Source organism: Mercenaria mercenaria, chromosome 5, assembly GCF_021730395.1.
Source record: "Mercenaria mercenaria strain notata chromosome 5, MADL_Memer_1, whole genome shotgun sequence".
In the NCBI taxonomy this organism is placed as follows: Eukaryota; Metazoa; Mollusca; class Bivalvia; order Venerida; family Veneridae; genus Mercenaria; species Mercenaria mercenaria.
In genome coordinates this window covers 40,528,668-40,551,987 of record NC_069365.1, presented here as the reverse complement: position 1 = coordinate 40,551,987, position 23,320 = coordinate 40,528,668, and the positions used below count along the sequence as shown (strand labels likewise).

The 23,320-nt window shown below is 33.7% G+C and overlaps 1 protein-coding gene across 2 annotated transcripts in view; it reads right to left on the bottom strand.

The window, feature by feature from the left end:
• Positions 1-332: 332 nt before the first annotated feature.
• Positions 333-23,320, bottom strand: part of LOC123556974 (phospholipid-transporting ATPase VA-like) — a 61,284-nt gene continuing 38,296 nt past the window's right edge. For both annotated transcript variants that reach the window (XM_045348107.2, XM_053543288.1), the window contains 13 exons: positions 22,433-22,895; positions 19,375-19,536; positions 18,741-18,835; positions 17,705-17,840; positions 15,676-15,851; positions 15,186-15,413; positions 14,611-14,665; positions 12,630-12,832; positions 11,545-11,745; positions 11,285-11,365; positions 10,543-10,644; positions 9,932-10,119; positions 333-9,362 (listed from right to left, as the gene is read on the bottom strand). In XM_045348107.2, coding sequence (XP_045204042.2) covers positions 9,050-9,362; positions 9,932-10,119; positions 10,543-10,644; positions 11,285-11,365; positions 11,545-11,745; positions 12,630-12,832; positions 14,611-14,665; positions 15,186-15,413; positions 15,676-15,851; positions 17,705-17,840; positions 18,741-18,835; positions 19,375-19,536; positions 22,433-22,895 — 2,403 coding nt within the window. In that variant the 3' untranslated portion in view covers positions 333-9,049. The remainder of the gene's footprint in view (positions 9,363-9,931; positions 10,120-10,542; positions 10,645-11,284; positions 11,366-11,544; positions 11,746-12,629; positions 12,833-14,610; positions 14,666-15,185; positions 15,414-15,675; positions 15,852-17,704; positions 17,841-18,740; positions 18,836-19,374; positions 19,537-22,432; positions 22,896-23,320) is intronic.

Genomic DNA, 23,320 nt, shown 5'->3' with positions numbered 1-23,320 from the left:
AAATCAAACGAGTTCACAGTGATACTGACCATCACACAGAGGGTGTTTTGTGGGGAAGTAGGGAGGGTTTTATGCTGGGTTAACTTTGTACTAGACTGGGGAAATGGGCATGTTTTTATGGAGTCTTATTTTATGTTTCTTCCATAAAAACATGCCCTGCTATTAGTTCATAGAATGAGGCTGTGATAGAGTCAATTTGATGAAAGGCAACATTTTCATTTTAATGAAGGAGATTGCCTTACATAGCACAAGTCAATAACTAACTAAAATTTTCTAGAAATTAACTAAGTGTAGGGTTTGAGATTTGGGGCGGGGGAGAATATAAAGTCAACTTTGTGTCTGATATGTTTAATTTTCAATGCATGACAGTAAAGAGGTTAAACAATGTCATCAAGATTGTAATAACAAAACAGCTTGTGTGAGTTTAAACAGTTCTGTATCATCCAAAATCTAGACTGGTTAGATTGATTACAATTTAAAAACACATTAAAGTATGAAACTTTAAAACCATGAAACTTTATACAGAGACAACACAAGAAATCTCCAGCATCAATTTGATTTTACCACAGTGATGAAGTTGCCTACCATATATAATCTTTAAACTCAGAAATTTTTGGAAAATGGTTGGAGATGATATAATGCCTGCTTCTGAGAGTGAAGCATTTTGTTGTGTGCTATGATGTAAGTAAAACGATATAAAACTAATCTGCAACCAGCATTTTCTCCATGTCCATGCATAATTTAAATCATTTTCCCCAGTCTTCATAGCAGGTAGCAATACCATTTGGATATATTTCTTTGAACTGAACATATTTTCACAGCTAAATGGAAGGGTTTGAGTTTACTATTCTAACTGGACACCAAGGTTATAAAAATAAGTTTGGAGACCAGTCTCAGAATGCAACCATGCCATTGGTCAATTTCAAATTCATTCTCAGAATCAACCAATCAGATGCCCGAGTTTATAGACTGGTCTCCAAATTCAATTTTACAATCGTGGTTTAAGGTCTTATTCCAACAGTTTCCATTCTTTCATGATTAAACCTTGGGCTGTGGGTGTGAAAGTACAAAATTTCTTGGGGAAACAAGAAGTACAGAAACTGTTTAAACTCTCACCTTATAACACATGTGTTATGTATAAATACTCTTTTTCTTAAAGAAGCACACAATAACAAAAATAATCATAAAATAGCATATTTATAATATAAACATGTATATTACATAAATTCACAATTGCATAATTACAATCACTGGGACTACAAGATATCACTTAATCCAAACTTTTTAAACCCCTACAACAACATGCAAAAGCCATATTACATGTTTGCAAGAATTTCACTTAAAATTCAGTTAATGATAAAACATATACTCCACATATTGGAAACTACATATCAATTTCTTAAGCTCTTCATAATTTTAAATGGTCATTTTGACAATAAACATACCAAAGAGTCAAGAAATTTTATTGTAGGACCCTGTATGATTTGGAGCAACTGCATAATTATAATAAGGGCATGTATCATCTCCTTAAGACAATGAACCCATAAAGACAATCAGAAATTCCCATTCAATTATGTACTCGGTATGTGATTTTGGCATTCACCGGTAGTTACAGGATGTCAGGTGCTCATAAAAGGTACAATATCTGAAGAATGCCGAAATGCCAGGAATACGTAATCTCACAGAAAATTACGATTGCCACAGGTCCACTACCTTTATGTTAACTGTATGCAGACTTCCATGTCCAAATGAATTTACGTTGTTGGTTTTCCTTTCAAATTTCAGGAATATCAAGCAAACGCTTAATATTTCTGTTTTGCATTTTGGATATGTCTCTTGAACTACAAATCAAAGTATTGCATTACAATTACTCATATACATGTTTTTCTATAGACCTTTTTAGTATACCAACTTATAATTTATACAGATTCATTAAAAAAATATCAAAACTAGTAGATATATATTAAATGCTATTTTTCTGATATGGTTCAATGAAAATTAGGCATAGATATGAAGAAAAAACTCCTTTGAAAAATACTGACTTTAATACTACATTATACTACAATATTATCCCCAATATAAAAGTAACACTTTTGATCTGACATTTTCATAGCTGAGTTGTATCCATTTATAAACAGTCAATACTTACAAAATTGTAACAAAAATAAGAAATCTAAAGCGGTTTTCCATTCAATAAATACTGGGTAACCTATCACTATTAATATACTGTAGTCTGGGTAAAATTTGTGATAGTTTTATTTTCTTTAACATATTCCTCCATTATATTTTCATTTATAGTTGTGACAGTTTTTCGTGATGGCTTTAATTTCATTAATATTTCTTTTTCTTTTTTTTCATTAAAATTTGCGAACAAAGACACACTAAATATTCAACAGCTGTATTTCCAAAAGTATAATCAACTTTGAAGTACTTATTCTTAACAACATGCTGTCGTCTCTAAAATTGGAAGATAAAGGTGACGCCAAAATTATACGATCTACAGTACTTAAATAAAGTAGGATTTCCAATAACCAAATTCCCATTTAAGACGGGGACTTGTATCTTATAAGAGAATCATTCAGTGCTTCGCATCCGTTCACATATATTCTCTAAAACTGATGAATCTGATGATTGATGATTGAAAATTGCATCAGAGAGCACATATCTGAGATAAAAGTGCCATTTATTACACTGCACGTATTCTAAATTCTAAATCTATACAATATTACCTCTTCCACACAAACACTATGGTCCAAAAATCTGGTACAAGTAAAATCATTGTTTTCAGCAAAACAAAAAATACATTACATCATTATGCATCATAAATAGAAGATGGTTTTTATATACACTGATAATGAAAGTAACATAATCTTACAATTTCTACGAGTACTACAACAGTTTTTAAGGTACTAAAATAAAATTGTGACGCATACAAGTTAAATAACATCAGTTTAAATATAACCATGAAAAAGGCTTTGATTCAAAATGAAGGTTTTTTTTAACACTGTTGGAACTTGGTATCTTAAATACCAAGGGCCTGAGCAGTTTACTAAGAGATAACCAAATTCGACTTAAAGATGATACAATTGAAAATTTCTTTGAGGTAGTCAGAATTTCAAGATATGGTAAGCAATTTTGACATACCATCTGAGTTTCAACTGCATAACGATAAGCATGGTTTATTCAAATTAATTTCTGGTGGTTAAAATCTGCACTAGATTATACAATCAGTGAAATATAAGTTTGGTGTCCATCTTTTTCAAACAAAAGTATATAAAACAAGGCACAGGAGAGAATATACAACAGAAAAAATATGTATGTTGGTATTTACAAACAACTACTGGTTGTTAATTTTGGTAGTTTAAAACCTTCTTGGCTCCAAAGAAGCTTCTTCCACTGTGAGTCTGAATAGTATTTACAGTGTAAACAAGAAATATTTGCTTTAGGTAACTTAACCTTTAGCCAACTGGTGGCAATCGATTCTGCCTTTGTGGCCAATACAGACCAAGATCACCCTGTGCATCCTTACATTCTAAATGTTCAGATCACTTGACACCTTGTATGATTCATGCATTTTGGTTAATTATCCCACTGCTTACCTCTAGTAATTGGTATCTAATTGTATAATGTTATGATGAAATCATTTCTTGCCAAGGAATGGCTTAATTCCAGAACAGTGAAAACAAAACCAAAACATACAAAATTTTAACACTTCTACATACAAACCTTTACTGACAATTACTGTAAATTAAGTACACTTTTCAACATCACAGTTTAGTGAAATCATTAAAATTTGTGGTCGACTAAAATTTGTGGATTTTGTGGTTTCATTAATGCAAGAATCTAAATCCCAAATGAGAGTCTGAAATTAACAATGTCTTGTAAAGAAAAACCCACTTTTCACCAAAAACCAAATATTAGATGCCCACAAAATTCAATGATTTAACAGTATTTCAACAATTTTTGATTGTTACAAAGTCATGGTTGGAATGTTGCTGAAAAAATAAAGTGGTTTATAAATACAATTGTTTGATTTTTAAAGCTGCAAAACACAGCATATATGACTGCAGGGAAAAATGGTTTTGAAAGGAAAATGATACTTGGAAATGTACATGGTTAAATGGTCAAGGTACATAATTATCTTAAAAAACATCAAATTACCATAAAACATATTTACACTGCTTTTTCTTTAGCTCCTTATGTATCAATATATTTTGAGACTTAGTTCTCATATTTTCATTTACTTAGAGCAAAAAGAAGGCATTTTATACCCAATTCTTTGCCTAAGTTTTAAAAATTACTTAAAATCCTTGTCAGGTTTTTCAAAGACTAATTTGAAGCCCAAATTCCTTGGTTGAAAATATGGTTGAACGTTTTCAAAAATACTTGTCTTATGACCATTTTACATCATTAAGCACAGAGCTGAAGTTATAAATATAATCCAACTCATTTAAAACTGTACATTAAATTAACATGGTGATGAAAGCATTTGACACATATATGTATATGTCATTTCAGCTAAAAAATAGTGGGAAACTGCTTTTTTATGTTAGTGCAGTTATCCCATTTTTTTTTAACTGAAGTGACAAATTATATCTACATTACAGCTAGCCTAAATGATGAACTAAGCATGTCTACATGAATTCTATATAAATTTATCACAGTAAGTAGATAACATTGTACAACAATTTTGAATTTAACAAAACATAGCACAGAAAAAAATCTGTTGTAGGCAAAATTTAAAAAAATGCGCCATAACAGTGATGTAAGTTTTTTTCCCCCAAAGTGTATGGAGTGATGTAAGCATAAAAGTTACATGCTATAGAAAAAAGTATAAAATGTGCATAGAATCTGCATTGTAGCAGCTAAAGTGAACATGTTGCCAAGCTTAAAGACTGATACCCTAAACACCAAGAAAATGTGAAATTTTTATATAATACTCTATACAGGTATACAAATAGCAAAGTGTTTGATTTTTTTTACAGCAAATAGTGTACAGAAACAAATGGTAAACCTATTTTACCAGTATATTATCTCCTCAAATGTAAAACTTTTTTTTTCTCTTGCATAATATATGGCATCGAGATTTATCTGGATTTCATAAATTAAACTTCAATAATCCTTCCCTAAATGGAAACCATTCTTCAAAACTATTCATGCTGTTTAATTTTTGTTACTTTTCTTCAAGTTGTTAATATATGAAGTAACTCGAACACAGAATGTGTTACCAGCTATACAATCTGTATATGTTTCTTTTCTGTAAAACACGCTGTAAAATTCATAGAAATATAATAAACTGCATAAAAAAAACAACAAAAAACTGGTCAGATAGTTTCAGTATACAGGAAGAATTTCAGTTTCGAATTCATACAGCATGTTTGATTGTTTTGATTTTAGCATACTCATAGCTGAAAACTCAAATTTAAGTGTTTGTGATTTATGTAAGCAAAGGGTACTGATTATCAAAGAGACAGAAACAACAGTTATATGTAATTTATGGCAATATATTACAAAGTTAGGGTTCTAAGCAATTATGTACAGTAGTGGCAAATGATATACAAATATCAGAGACAGAAGAAAGTGATGTAAATAACATGGTTTTGCCGGGCAATGAAGCACATGCTGAAAGTTACACTGTGACTGTTTGAGCAGACAATGTAGGGTATGGTGTAAATTACATGGTTTTGTCAGGCAATGAAGTGTATATATAAATTATCGTTTTTTACTGGGCAATGAAGCTTATAGTGTAAACTACATGGTTTTGACGATCCATGACATGATAAGTATTTCAATAGTAAAATATTTAAAAAGTGGATAATTTATCAAAAGCAGAGGTCTTACAAAATGGTGTGGCTAGGTATTTTATAGGATATGTATAAGTTGCCAAACGAAAGAGTAAGACAGCAGGGGTCAAGCAAAGGGGTGAAGCCAGGGGTTTATAGGTTACATATGTTGGGGTAAAAAAGCTTTGCAATTGCTATCTTTGACATCTGAATACAATGTACACATCAAGAATCAATTTACAAATCCACAAAATCATATTTGAAATGTTCAATTATTTTCACATGCAAGTTAATTATCAATTTTGACAAGCTATACATATTTTTTACAAACAAAGTGATTTTTTTCTGATTAGATATGCCAATTTTTTTTTTTACATAACTGTTACAGTGAAACCATTTGTAACAAACCAACATGGTTTTATTAAGGTAGTTGACACATAAATGACAATCAAAATTTTCAGTTCAATTTTATACTCCTCTAAATAGTATGAGATTTCAGCATTCTACGAATGTAACAGAGCCCTGTGCTTCATTAAATTCACCTACATTAACTACATTAATGCTGTAATAGCATAATAAATGAAGGTTGAGCGCAATAATGCCATAACTCCTATTAAATAAAGAAGGAGTTACAGTAGTATTGCACTCAACCCTTGTTACTATGTGAATAAATCATTTGTACAGAAATTTGGAGAACTTCATCATGGGTCAAATACCTTAAACAAATAAACTTAAAACTTATCAGTCAAAAACTTCCTAGCAGTTTCTTTCCAAAAGGGCTTCACTGTAATGTTAGATACATTATGCATTTTTTATGTACACAAGCACCTCATCTGAAAGACAGCTTGGGTGTGCAATAAACCCTGTACACAAGTCGACTCGTAGAGAGAAACTTCACAACCAAATAGATATAACAGCCAATTTAGTAACCAAAAATCAGTATCAAGCCCCTGTGTCTATGTAACACTTCTCATCAGTATTTTGCCTGTGTGTGTAATATTCAACATTTGTAAATCAACAAACATATCAAATGATAAGGAACCTTATCATTTAACATAAAACTAATTGTATTATGCAATCCTGAAATATTTTCTAAGTATTCAGTAGAAAAAAATATCCCCAGTAATTTGAGGACATTGAAACAAATAAGTTTTTATATTTGGCCTAAAAACATATTGCCCACCCCTCCCCACCCCAAGCAAAAAAAATAAAAAAATAGGGTAGGTAGGTAGGTAGGAATTTTTTTTTACAATGAAGAAAGAGCAACACAAAGCTAAAAGTATAAAAAAAATGGTGAAAATACTGATTTTTTTTTTCCAACACCATAAAAGCATTTAGGGCTGCGGCAAATTTTTAGGGTAGGTCGGGATACCAGAAACAAACAACATTTTTTTTAGGCCTTATACTATTTTTATCATAATTAATATGGTATGCTTACATACCACGGAATTTTGATATTTATGGCAAGCCAAATAATATATTCTTCAATACGATATTTCAAAATACAAAATTTTAATTAGAAGTGTTTAGTGTTCTAAAACCCCGATAATTCTTTACTGTGTAACCCCTACACCCCAATGTTACCTCTTGCTTGCGTATAAAAATTGTGAGGAGACAGCCATTGTGATCAACAACATCTAAACTGCATAATATTTTTACACAAAAATAGTTTCAGTGAATACATGGATTTCCTTAATTCTAAAATATAATATAGATAACTTACAAACTACTATTATCTATGGATAGGAAAAATATAGATATTGCATATTTAAAAAGGTGCACTGTTTTTAAAAAAAAAACAGATCTCATTTGAATCTTAAGAACATTAATAAAATATCTACATATCTACTGGAATGTATTCGATAAAATCTCTATAAACTTGGTTAGTTTTCTTCATCATACTATTTAAGTAAAAACAACACTTTCAACAATTTGTATAAAATTTCAGCAAAACTGGTGACAGTATTACAACCTCCTTAAAATTTCAATCCACAATATGACCATTTTTTGTCTACTGTAAGATGAAAATCTCGATTTTTTTTTACTTAGATTGATGTCCAACACAGCCAAATATCCAATATAATACTTATGTAATGATTTTTTGTACTAACAAGTGAATCAAACTTTAAGACTTTGTTGAAAAAAAAAGTACATTTTCATAGGTTTCATTAATGTGGTTCTTGCTACAGCAATATTCTTATTTCAAACATACTGACAACTGAATGAAACTTGCAATAGGTATTTAAAAAGACACTTTTAGAGCCCGTCAATGAATGCTATGACGCTGCTTTTATACTGCCTATTAAATAAAATATAAGAACAAATTACCCTGCAATAAAAATGCACCAGTCAGTTTTTCTTGCTTAGGATGGGAACAAACCAAGAAAGGATAATTTTAAAATAAACCTTTTCTTGATAAAAAAAGCATTCATTCATGGGTAGTTTTGATTTTGCTTCACTCAGCAGTTCTTACTTTTTAAGAAAAGAAAAAAGAAACAGAAAACCTATAACCATGATTATAAACTAACTAAAAGTAATATTCTTTCGCATATAAGACTCATAAAACTAGTCTTGTATATTGTAATCAAGCGAATTATAATTGTATGTTTCCTACACTGATTTGCTTCAGATTTCTAAATAAATGCCACCCTGTTGCAGCAGAAATGTCAGACAAATTCTTCAAACAAGTGCTGATATTTCTATTTATCAATGAAAATTTAAAATTTAGCAACATTCTGTATGACTGCTTCAAAAGTAGTCCTTAAAAAGTTCCTCGTATGTTTCCTAGGTGCACATTCTTATTTCTTTTTATTTAATTTACGTAAGAAATAACTATACCCTCAAGAAGCTTTGCCTATTTCATCATGTGCTTTATTTTTTCATAACAGTAAGTTAATGGTCCCTATTTTCTCATGCTGGTATCACAGAGGTGAATACAGATTTATACCTATCTGTTCAAAATTTTACATGATCCTAAAATTTGTGTTAGTTCTGCACCAAAATGCAGTGTAATAAATAAATTGCTTTTAGATAAAAAAAAAATACAGTTACATTTATCACTGATGTTAACAATTCTACAAAATGTATGTACCAACATACTGATATTCTATGGCCAACAAAGACCAGCGTTACTATAAACAGAGACTGTCATCGCTTCATCTGTAAACAGATTTTTTTCCCCTGAGGAAAATGGCGTCTTAGACTGTTCTTGGTTCACATTTAGCTTTGTAGTTTCCCTCTATCACAACTCGTGTACAGGCTCACCGTCAGGTGGCCGACTCTGCAATCTGCGGTTCAGCCGTCCTCTGATTACTATTCTGCCGGTGACGTACACGGCCGTTTCTGTAAGCCACCTCTGGCAAACTATTTTCCTCTTGCGTGTCATTTTTCATATCTAACGCTTTATTATCATAACCTGAGTCTTTAGAATCTTTACGATTCTCATAACCTGAGTCGGGACTAGCTACGCGCGAGTTTGGTGCAGTCTCCTCCTGCTCCTCTTCTTTCAATTTCTCATAATATTGAGCCTGCATGATCTCATCAGGGAACACAGTCATCTGTACTGAGCGCACAATTATTCTACAACAGAAAACAAACACAACGTTTGAACTCTTTAAACAAGATAAAGATGGACAAGTTATCAAAAGGTAAGATAAATCCAAGAATGACATCAGTCAGTAGTATTTATTTGTCTATTCAAATGGGTTCAATACAGTTTTTTACAATATTTCAATCATGTAATGGCAGAAAGTAAAACATGCTATGTGTTTCTGAATATCTTACAAATATATAAATGAAAATTATCCCCACAAGTGTGCTGAGGTCTGCAGAGACAACCAAGGTCATAACGTTTGTACTCAATGATATTCAAATATGAAGTATAAAGTAATACTCCAGACAAAATGGTCACTCATAAACTTAACTAGAGTTGTTTTATGACAGTGCCCCTGGCTATATGAAGCCCTTCCATCTAACATACAAAGGCTTTTGCAAAAACATTTAAGCTGAAAAATGTAACTTTGCCAAAATGTAAACTAGAGTTATAACATGCCATGTGAGGTAATCACGTGATACAAAAGATGCGTATGTGACAAGTAGCCTAGTGAAAAGACTGAACTACAAATCCTAACATAAATACAAAAACTCACCTTGGTAACAAAGCTGCCACCACAGACACTAACACAATGCAAGCATGGATAGGTTTTGAGATTGTGTTCTGCATAACCCAATATGGTGTCATTGGGTGATCAAATGTCATGAAAAATGAGTCTATTACAATGCCAAACAACCAGAACACCACAAAACTGAGAATCAGCGTCAACCACTGCGGCCACATCTAGAAATATTAAAGAGATTCCATTAAAATCTGGCTCCACAACTAATGTTTCAATAAGTTGTGGGGCAATACTAAGTAATACAAATGTACAATATACAAATTATACGGTAATAAAAACAGTGTTAAATGACATCTTATTATTATTTGATGTTCTGAAATGTATACATTCAAATTGAATGTAAACTTGACTCAAGAGCAGTTAGGTAAACCACTTGACCATCTGTTGTGTAATCTTTTCAGATTTTTTTATTCATAGAAGAAAACAGATTCCAGCTCTATATTTTTAAGTTATTTTGTGTGAAATAATCCACAGTACATGTATATAAAATCACCATGTTGATTAATCATAACAAATTACATCACTGATCATATAAGCCAACAGAAGTATTCTGAATTTTTACTACTTATAAATACATTACATACCCATCTATATGTTTCTATAGCTTGATGAAAGAGTATAGACAAAACAAGGGAGACCATCATTGTTGTACCAAACTCCCAAATACCAACACCATCAAAATAACCCTGCAATGTATGTATAAAATATCTAAAAATGCACTGGTATAATTTACACCATTATTGTTGATATACATTATGAATATTATTTATACTATTGACCACAGAAATTGTCTTTTCAAGATGAAAAAGAACTTAGTTTATGTTTTATTTGTTTGTAATGGGTTGACACCAATATTCAATAAAAGTTAGGTTACAAACATACTGGCAATCAACTGACCTAAACAGTTCCTGGATAAAGCACCAGTACTGACTTGTTCTCAGCAAGTAATTGACAGAATCCTCATGATTAGGACCCAGTCTAAGAATACAGCCTTATCATTGGTCAATTTAAATCATGTGCTCAGCAACAACCAATCAGATACTGGAAACTTCAGACTGGTCTCCAAACTGTGTTTAAACTTCAGCTCTGAGGCAGCAGATAATTTTGTAGGTCTTCAGTCTCCACAGAGAACAAAACAAATGTCTGGCAAAGGAGTCAAACTTAAAAACTGATGATGTCAGACAGTCCTCACTTTTACTGTTAGCAAAATCTGGTGCTAATATCCTTATTGTTAAGTTAAAAGTATTTCGCACGAAATATAAATATACAGTATTAAATATCTAAAATTTAAATGGAAAGGAAAATATGGAAATGTTGTATACTTACAAAATAACATATAAAGTGCACACAAACACTTTGATAGATGGAGTCTAAAAACACTATGAGAAACGATAATCTTGTATACGTCTGAAAATAAAAAGCAAATATTTCATAGAAATAAACTTTAACAACATTTAAGATGCTGCCACATAAGCAGAATAGGTATAAATATTTAGTTTTTCATGTTCAAATAAAAGGACAGTTAAAACTTGCCTCAGCTACCATCTGTATTAAGAATTAAAATCTGGCTAAAAAAATATATCTACCCTTCCTTCCGGACCGACTTTATACAAGGTCGGAAATGCTAGAAGCGTTTCTGGTACGAGATCTTTATCCATTATGCCATTAACAATTGGAGGAAATGCTGTAAAGAAGACGTGATGCCCCATCAGGAACAAACTGTCAATGTGAGTTGAACCACTGTAACCACTGTACAAGTTAAACCAAAACAAAACCATTGTGGATATCTGTAAAGAACAAACAATAAATGGTTACAAGACAAACAATTCTTATACTGTGTGTTGTTTCAATTTTATAGGCCAAAAAATTATGGTTATTAACGGCTTTTTCAAAAGGAAATGAATTTGGTGATCTCAAATTTCAAACTATAGGGACCAAATGGGATTTCTATGGATCTGTTGGAATTTAATTTCAAAACTAATGCAAAAACATTAGTCTCTCATGAATTATAAAAAATTCACAATTCTCAAGGTTTGGACAGACGGGCTGACCAGGGCAACTCTAAGTGCAGTCCCCCACCCCCTCAAAAAAATATTTAAAACTGATTTTCACTTTTTTTGGTTATATTTCAAAATGAGATTTAAGTTTTGTATAAAACCCTGTTTAATAGAAGATGCTTATTATCTTACCCAAGTTGTGAAAAATACGGTTTGAAATTAAGGAAAAGCCAGTTATAGCAGTTCAAACTAAGAAAAAATTCAGACAAACAAAATGAAAAGAACAAGATCACACTAAAAATTACAAATGCCCATAAAATGAGTGCTTGTCTGTAGTTATAGTCCTTGTTTGCAACCTTCAGGGTAAAGACCAGACTCTTGCAAGCCACACATCCACTCATCATGCTCATTATTTTTGCAAAGTTTCATTTAAATTCTTTCAATGTGGGGTTCAAACCACTTGATTCATTTAAACTAGAAGTGTTTTTGACAGAAAGACAACTAACATAAAGGTGTATTCATGATTACCAAACACCTTCCTTAAAGGGCATACAAATGCTTGTAAGACTGCCCTAAAATGTTTTCCCTGAATTATTATGTAACTTTAAGGGTATATTAGGAAAAAAAGAACCATTTGCTGTTAATTAATGATGTAAAATACAAAGAAAACATACCAAACTTTTGTAGAACATGAAAACAGAGAATCTTGCCACACGACTATAGCACCAGTGTCCATGCACAAGTAACATACGTTCCAGAAATTGGAAACGTGCAATTGCAAAATCAGATGCCATGACCGCCTGCATGCCTTCCTGACCAGAAATACCAATACCAACGTCAGCCATCTGTATCATGGCCACATCGTTGGCACCATCACCTGTAATTTATACATGTATTTCAATAGTGGTTACATAAATCATCTCCCCTGACAACTATATTTGGTAAATCCAAAAAAAAATCTGCTGCAGATTAAACAAGTGCAAAATTCTGTCATTAATTTATGGTTAAACAAATGAGCCGCACCATGAGAAAACCAACATAGTGCGTTTGCGACCAGCATGGATCCAGACCAGCCTGCGCATCCGCACAGTCTGGTCAGGATCCATGCTGTTCGCTAACAGTTTCTCTAATTGCAATAGGCTTTGAAAGCAAACAGCATGGATCCTGACCAGACTGCGCAAATGCGAAGGTTGGTCTGGATCCATGCTGGTCACAAACGCACTATGTTGGTTTTCTCATGGTGCGGCTCAAATGTACATCAGTAATTTTACACACGTTATCATCTTAGTTACAGTCTACACACTATGTTTTAATTTAAATTTCATTTATGAATTCTAGGAGGCTTGCCCAGGTTTTGTGACTTTGGATATCAGCATGGAAACTACATATTTAGAATCATTTTCAAATTCACTGTATGCTTCCTTTACCACACTTAAGAAGTACAGTGCAACCTCTGTAGAGCAACACCCTTTGGGAGATACAAATATTGACTGTTGTGTAGAGGTTGTTGTTCTTGTTGCTACAATACACAATTGAAACTTGATACCTTGAAACCCAATGTGCCGAGAATTTTACTTTGAGATAACCAAAATTCGACATAAAAGTGGTATTTTATGCAAGTGTTTCCGGGATGAGACTTGAAAAAAAATCTTTGAGACAGCCGGAATTTTGAAATAAATGAGTTTGAAATACCGAGTTTCAACTGTATTTTCTTATTTTGGCCATTTTAATTTTAACCTTATTGTACTTTGACAGATTTCAATACAGTATCAGTTCATCAATACATTACAAAACAAGAGGATCCATTGAAAGATGGTCCTGAATCTACTGCCCATGACGGTAGACGGTTTTTCTATTACTTGACATAGTGACCTAGTTTTTGAGCTAAGTGACCTAGTTCTGAACCTGACCTAGATATCATCAAGATAAAAATTCTGACCAATTTTCATGAAGATCCATTGAAAAATATGGCCTCTAGAGAGGTCACAAGGTTTTTCTATTATTTGACATAATGACCTAGTTTTTGAAGGCATGTGACCCAGTTTTGTATTTGACTTAGATATCATCAAGGTGAACATTCTCACCAATTTTCATGAAGATCTAATGAAAAATATGGCCTCCAGAGAGGACACAAGGTTTTTCTATTTTTAAACCTACTGACCTAGTTTTGGACCACACGTGACCCAGTTTCGAACTTGACCTAGATATCATCAAGATGAACATTCTCACCAATTTTCATGAAGATCCATTGAAAAATATGGCCTCTACAGAGGTCACAAGGTTTTTCTATTAATTGACCTACTGACCTAGTTTTGGACCGGACTTGACCCAGTTTCGAACTTGACCTAGATATCATCAAGGTAAATATTCTGACCAATTTTCATAAAGATCCCATGAAAAATGTGTCCTCTAGAGTGGTCACAAGCAAAAGTTTACACACGCACGCACGGACAGACGACGGACGCTGCGCGATCACAAAAGCTCACCTTGTCACTTTGTGACAGATGAGCTAAAAAGAGAAGAAAATCAATATTGTGATATTGTGATAAAAGCATGTACAATAGGATTTCTCGGTGCAGAACAATACAACTCTTGCATTTTCATTTGAAAGAGGAGACTTTAGTTCTCTTATCGCAAAATTTCAAAGCCACATACCTATAGCTAATGTCAGCACTTTGAGCTCCTCGCGGGCTAAATGCACTACCATACCCTGAAAAAATAGACAAACTGTTTCATTATACATTAATAATTATCCTACTGAATTTGACTGATTACTTATCACATCTTCAAGGAATGTGATAAAAAGAATAACAATTTGTCACGTTTAACGTCACACTGTCATATGGTACATGTAACCTTCCAATTTTTGATGCAGGAGGAAGACCCAGGTGTGCCTCTAGGCATTATTTAAGGCAAAGGTTGGTACCAGGGTAGAACCACCGACCTTCTATAAGCCAGCTGGATGGCTTCCTCTCAGGAAGGAATTCTACAATGATGGGAGGTTTAAAACCAACTGCAGTAAAGGGCAAGTTATTTGAAGTCAGGATAAAATAAAATGCAAGCACAGTTGACTGTCTAGTATTTCATTCCTGTATTACATCTGCTGGACTATGTCTTCCTTTTCATGATAAATCTGTAAAACACATGTTTGACAAAACTATAAAATTTTCTTCCATTATCAAGTTTTACTGAACTAAATTTTTTACAATAAATATTTCAGGATAATGTACCTTTTGTATTGGACTAGATCGGCAACAGATAACAGAGTTACATTTTCCCGCCAAAACTAGAAACAACTTCTCCATGTCCTTCTCCAGTGCAAATGCCAGTGTTTTACCATCAATAACCAGACCATATTCTTTCTTTTTTGTTGGAGGACTCGACTCGGTTTCCCGAGGCGTTTTCTCTTCAAGCATAATCTCTTCAAGATGATGTTTCATCAGGTCGCATGTTGCCTCCTGCCACACAAAAAACATATTACTTTTAAAATACAGTAAAAAACTACCCCAGCATCAATAGCTGGAGCACCTGGGCTTTCCCTGTTGAGCAAGCTGCCATACTGTTTACAACCTCATGGTTTATTTGCTATGCATCTTAACTAAAAAACCTTTATAAATTCCTTGATAACCAACTTAAACACACATTATTTCAATCTTTGACCTTCAATAAAAGATGTATGATATAGTATCGAGAAGCCGTTTTTCTCTCTATCTGACTTACTTTGTTATCTGCGTTGACAACAATCAGCTGCTGGTCCTGGTTGAAGAGCTGTGAGGAGTAAGCTATCTGTATTGCTGTCTCCTGTTTATCTCCAGTCAGTACCCACACCTTTATCCCAGCCATACGTAAATTGTGGATTGTTTCTGGTACACCTTCCTGCAGCTTGTCTTCTATACCTAGACGAATAAAATTTCAACAGAAAATGACAAGTGTCACCCAGAGTGCATGGTTTTTATATTGCTTAACATTGTTGCCTTAAACTTTATCTTAACCAATCTTTACCTTTAACCAATATGCCCTTGCCTGTGACATTGGCTTTGGAGGAGCAGGCTTGACACTTGACTTCCAAACACTTCATCATGTCTAACAATTATGTAAAGTTTCACAACAATCCTTTGAACTGTTCACAAGAAAATGCTGAGACATGAATGTTTTCATATAGGCAGACTAACTATGTTCCAGTACAGACTGACCAAGTTATAATTTTATGCCTCATTTTTAGAATATCACACTAATTTTGTAATAGTACCTCCAGCACCCAGACAAACCGGAAAAATACCATGCAGGAATTTGGTCTAACTGCCTAACTTCAGCCATATTTTACTTAATGCAACAAATCTCATTCACATCAGGAAACTACTCTAAACAAGAGCACCGCCTTGCGGGTGCTGACGCTCATCTGATTTTTTTTGTGTAATAGAAATATTGTCCTACCCATGATTTTCTAAGTCTAAAAAGGGCCATCATTCTTGCAAAAAGCAGGATAGAGTTATGTTTCTTGATGTACAGTGTCCACTTATGATGGTGAAAAACTGTTGCAAGTTTTAAAGCAATAGCTTTGATAGTTTATGAGAAAATGATTTTCTAAGTCCAAAAGGGGCAATAATTATTGCAAAAAGCAGGATGGAGTTATGTTGCTTGCTGTACAGGGTCAGCTTATGATGGTGAACAAGTGTTGCAAGTTTCAAAGCAATAGCTTTGATAGTTTAAGAGAAAAAGTTGACCTAAATATAAAACTTAACCAAGAAATCTAATATTTTCTAAGTCCAAAAGGGGCCATAAATCTTGCAAAAAGCAGGATGGAGTTATGTTTCTTGCTGTACAGTGTCCACTTATGATGGTGAAAACTGTTGCAAGTTTTAAAGCAATAGCTTTCATAGTTTAAGAGAAAAAGTTGACCTAAACATAAAACTTAACCAAGAAATCTGATATTTTCTAAGTCCAAAAGGGGCCATAAATCTTGCAAAAAGCAAGATGGAGTTATATTTCTTGATGTACAGGGTCTCCTTATGATGGTGAACAAGTATTCCAAGTTTCAAAGCAATAGCTTTTACAGTTCAGGAGAAAAGTTGACCTAAACATAAAACTTAACCAAGAAATCTGATATTTTCTAAGTACAAAAGGGGCCATAAATCTTGCAAAAAGCAAGATGGAGTTATGTTTCTTGCTATACAGGGTCAGCTTATGATGGTGAACAAGTATTCCAAGTTTCAAAGCAATAGCTTTGATAGTTTAGGAGAAAAGCTGACATAAACATAAAACTTAACCAGGCAACGCCGACGCAGACGCCGAAGCCGACGCCGACAACCGCTCAAGTGATGACAATAACTCATCATTTTTTTTCAAAAAATCAGATGAGCTAAAAACGATTTTAAACTTTCAAATGTACACACATTTTCAAAAAAACAAAATGTTGTACAGAAGTCTACAAATACTGCAGTATCAGGTATTTTTGTGTGACTGAAATTTCGAGAAAGGGGTACATCAGATTTACAGATGTCTAATCTACTTAAAGATGTCATATCAAGCATGTGAATTATAGCAACAAATCTATAAATCATTTCTGAATTAACACTGGTATTAGCATTTACCCCATCTGTCAGAAAACCATACCATAAAAATATGACTTACATCTTCAAAACTGTTTAAAAAGAGCACTCTGTATGTACACCTTTAAAACATTTAGCAGTGCAAGGTTTAATCTCGCATATCTTTTTGATTTCACAATAGTAGAGAGGATCTACTGTACCTGTTGCACCCAGCAGTTCAAGCTCAGACTCTATACTACAAGCTGATGCCAACAGTTTTTCCTCTCTATCATCAAGAGCTGATTCAGCCTCTAAGTGACGTTTTGCCCACTTCTCATAATCTGCCTTAGATATTGTCTGAAAATAGTGTGAAGTTGTTTCTTTATTGTAATTCCTATTATCAAATACTGATTCATTGGATTTTGAACTGCTTACTAATAGATAATTTTTTTAAAGCAATGTTTACTGAATATCAAAATTCAGAACAAAGTATTTAAACTTTAAAGTGAAAGGAAACATTGTTCTTATGCACATTCTGTCTACTAGGTCCTATGAAATCTCTCAAGGCAGTGAAAAAAATTTCAGAACAAGCTTAAAAAGGAGAAAGTTCTCAAAATTACAATACTGAAGCAGTGGCAATTTTATTTCCATGACAACGTAAAACGAAATGAAAGATTTATTTTGGTGTTAAATCTTTACTAAAACTGTACTTCTTGATTCTGAAAAACAATTTCTTTACTTTTTAACTGTGTGTGAATGGCGTTATAAGCACTAAAATGGCTGCCTCCATCATTAGCCATTTTCTAAAATTTCAAACAGCCATATTTTTTTTTAAACTTTTCATCTATTTAAAAGAAATCTGCTTCATTCAAGGCTTAATGATGGCTTTCTGATAATAATCAACTTAATGAAATACATTGAATATGATGTTTACATAATTACATTAATGGTACACAGCTAGAATTGAAAATCTCTGTACTTGAAGATTGCAGGGGTTTGAGGTTACTAAACAGAATTTTGAGACAAATTTCAATTCTCGAACACCTGATTGGTTGTTTTTGAGCTCAGTATAAAACTGAACAATGGCAACATTTTTGCTATTTGAGACTGGTCTCAAATCTCAGTTTTTTAGTCTCTGATCCAGCTCTCCAGACTTCCGTATAATTGCAGTAGACTGTGACCTTTTATCAACCTGTCGAAATATCAGTAAAAACCATTTTTTTTCAACAGTATCTACTGTAACGTTCAAGTGTATACCTTTTTTGCCATACATAAAGTTCTGAGTCCCTGCATAGCATATGCCAGAATATGTTCTTCTGTGTTTCTTCTCATCTTTATGAACTCTTCATCTTCTACAAAAAAGTGACAGTTTTGCATAAATGAATGATATCTTGTCTAATACATAAAGAGAAGCCAACAAAGATAAAAAAATCCCTGTTATAGTATATATGAATCAAACAGTAATTTAGTTCAAACCGAGAGACAAGCCATATCACATCTTTTAATTTACCAGCTGAAAAAGAACTATGACATCATTTCCAGGTATTATTTCATTAGTTAAGATTACAAATTTTCAACAAGGCCTGTTTCACTTCACTACAGTTTGAAAAAACCATGTTCAGCTGAGTTTTAATGTACATACATCAAGTCAAAAGTAAGAGTATCCCTTGGAATAAGAAACAAGTTCTTTGAAGATAATAACTTTACAACAATGAGCTAATATAGGAATTCACATTCTTTCTTAAACTGGAACTTATTCTTCAAAGATGGTCTCCTAGAAATCGATACATCTCTGTATAAAGGCAGATATTTTATTTCGGATTAAGGAAAAATAACCACATTTTGGTCAACCCAGTTGTGTTTGATCTTGAAAGGTTCCCCTGTATCTTACCTTTATACTTCTTGGCAAGTACACTAAGGACAGCAGAGTCAGCTCCCTTGGTATACAAGATGGTTTCTTTGGTGAGTGGATGTTTTACTATCACAGACATGCGCTTCCTTGTTGAGTCGAAGGATAACACATGTAAAACTTTCAGCTCTACTTCGCCTTCACCTGCAAATTCAAATTTATTTCCAATGAATCCTTACATTACATTTCCAACATGTTATATTCAATCTATTTGAGAACTGAACAATTTACAGATATTTATCAAACCAGATTTTCACTGTGACTTAGCAAATTTCATTACTGAAAATATCTCAGCAAGAAATGTTTGTAAAACACGTATGCCCCATGATGACAGGTCACTGTTTCAGTCCAGAAATCACTTTGACCTTGACCTGCAGACCTACACAAAAAACATTGGCCATTAACTGACCACAGGTAATAATTATAATGATGTGTCAAAGCATTTTTAGTTATTGAGCTGAATTTTTTAAAGTCTCAATGTCACTATGACCCTGAACATTGGCCTACTGTCACCTAAAACAACAGGGTAATCTACTGACCACAGGCAATCACCCTATGCAGTTTGACAACTGTAGGCCAAACATGCATTAGTAGTGTAGAAACTGAACCTGTCTGACCACAGACAATCATCCTGTAAAGTTTGACCATTAAGAGACCAAGCATTCTCTAGTTATTGATTGAGAACCACATGGTTTCCAATCAACAGACATGCAGACCAACAAACAGTAAATCATTATACATCCCCTTCTTGAAAAGAGGCATAATAACCGGACATGAAAGCCCCAATAAAATGGGCATGACACTGTCGACTTCATGCTGTTGATGATCAATTAAATAGGATGAAAACTGAATACAGACGGAATAACAGACAGACAGACAGACAGACAGTTCAAACTTTATATGTCTTCTTGGTCTCTAACACTGGGGGCATAAAAACAAGAGGACCATGATGGTCCTGAATCGCTCACCTCTTCCCACATGACCCAGTTTTGAGTATGACGTCGTTTTTTCTATTATTTGACATAGTGACCTAGTTTTTGAGCTCATGTGACCCAGTTTTGAACTTGACCTAGATATTATCAAGATAAAAATTCTGACCAATTTTCATGAAGATCCATTGAAAAATAAAAATTATGGTCTCTAGAGAGGTCACAAGGTTTTTCTATTATTTGACCTATTGACCTAGTTTTCGAAGGTACGTGACCCTGTTATGAACTTTACCTAGATATCATCAAGGTGAACATTCTCACTAATTTTCATGAAGATCTCATGAAAATATGGCCTCTAGAGAGGTCACAAGATTTTTCTATTTTTAGACCTACTGACCTAGTTTTTGACCGCACATGACCCTGTTTCGAACTTGACCTAGATATCATCAAGATGAACATTCAGACCAACTTTCATACAAATCCCATGAAAAATATGGCCTCTAGAGAGGTCACAAGGTTTTTCTATTATTTGACCTAACTGACCTAGTTTTGGACGGCACAATGACCCACTTTCGACATTTCTGACCATAGAATATCAATCAAGGTGAACATTTCTGACCAATTTTCATGAAGATCTCATGAAATATATGGCCTCTAGATAGGTCACAAGGTTTTTCTATTTTTAGACCTACTGACCTAGTTATTGGCCGCACATGACCCACTTTCGAACTTGACCTAGATATCATCAAGATGAACATTCTGACCAACTTTCATACAGATCCCATGAAAAATATGGCCTTTACAGAGGTCACAAGGTTTTTCTATTTTTAGACCTACTGACCTAGTTTTTAAAGGCACGTGACCCAGTTTCATATTTGACCAAGATATCATCAAGGTGAACATGCTGACAAATTTTCATGAAGATCTTGTGGAATATATGGCCTCTAGAGAGGTCACAAGGTTTTTCTATTTTTAGACCTACTGACCTAGTTTTTGACCGCACATGACCCTGTTTCTATTTGACCTAGATATCATCAAGATGAACATTCAGACCAACTTTCATACAGATCCCATGAAAAATATGGCCTTTAGAGAGGTCACAAAGTTTTTCTATTATTTGACCTACTGACCTAGTTTTTGAAGGCACGTGACCCACTTTCGAACTTGACCTAGATATCATCAAGATGAACATTCAGACCAACTTTCATACAGATCCCATGAAAAATATGGCCTCTAGAGAGGTCACAAGGTTTTTCTATTATTTGACCTAATGACCTAGTTTTTGATGGCACGTGACCCACTTTCAAACTTGACCTAGATATCATCAATGTGAACATTCTGACCAATTTTCATGAAGATCTCATGAAATATATGGCCTCTAGAGAGGTCACAAGGTTTTTCTTTTTTTAGACCTACTGACCTAGTTTTTGGCCAAACGTGCCCAGTTTCGAAATTAATCTAGATATCATCAAGGTGAACATTCTGACCAACTTTCATGAAGATCCATTGAAAATTATGGCCTCTAGAGTGGTCACAAGGTTTTTCTATTTTTAGACCTAATGACCTAGTTATTGGCTGTACGTGACCCAGATTCGAACTTAACCTAGAAATCATCACGGTGAACATTCTGACCAACTTTCATGAAGATCCATTGAAAATTATGGCCTCTAGAGTGGTCACAAGGTTTTTCTTTTTTTAGACCTACTGACCTAGTTATTGGCCGCAAATGACCCAGTTTCGAACTTGACCTAGAAATCATCAAGGTGAACATTCTGACCAATTTTCATGAAGATCCATTGAAAATTATGGCCTCTAGAGTGGTCACAAGGTTTTTCTATTTTTAGACCTACTGACCTACTTTTTGGCCGCACGTGACCCAGTTTCGAACTTGACCTAGAATTTACCAAGATGAACACTCTGACCCATTTTCATAAAGATCCCATGAAAACTGTGTCCTCTAGAGATGTCACAAGGAAAAGTTTACGTACGCACGGACGACGGACGCTGCGCGATCACAAAAGCTCACCTTGTCACTTCGTGACAGGTGAGCTAATAAAACCAAATATAGCTGAATATAAAGTAATGAACACTGAATGGAGAAAGATATATACCTGGTAGCCAAACTGTGACTGTGTTTGCCGTTCTCCCTTTCAGACAGCAGTTATAAGTACTAGCTGCTCGAACAAGTGCCAACTCATCAGGACTCTCTGCCTCGTATCGTGTACGAGACATGTCGGATCGTATTGATGACCCTGCAATACTCCCAGCCACACTTCCAGTTGGAGTTGATATTTTTGGCATATATTCGAGCCTCTGTGTATAACGAGGAAATTTATCTCTATCAAGGTTATTTTGTTGAATGGGTGGCAACAGATTTGATTTACCATTCCTTGGGGTTGACCCATCTGAATTTAAGGGAGGAAGTTTTTTCCCTGGTGGGTTATCAGGTATTTTTGTATATTTTTCGGTAGGAACTTGATTTTCTGACTGGTTCTGGTTTAGATTTACTTTCGGTGCTATGCTTGGTACCTGAAGGTTGTTTGTACTACTGGCAATATTTCCTTCGTTGTCCATCTGTAAAATGTCAATATTTAATCATTATATTGAGGTAAGAATTAAGCTGGAAGTAACTATCCATCATATGTGCATTTCTTCAAACACTACTGTATTTCAATGGAACAATAAAGTGATTTAATAAAACAGACTTTATCATACCTCTCAATTTTACCCTTTTTTTGCATGAAGATAGGACAATGTGATTTATTAAGTGTAAGTGAATTTTAATCCTCTTATTAGAACTTAATTCATTGGCTATATCTTTAAATGGTAAAATACTATAAGTAGGTCAGGAGGTCATCCAGATATACAATAACCAAGAAGTTATATCTGAAGAAACATTGTATTTAGGGATTTAAAAAAATGTGATATATATTTATACACTGGAAGTAGGGAAGGAGTATATCAGTATGGCAGTTACTTACTGAATATGATAATCCATA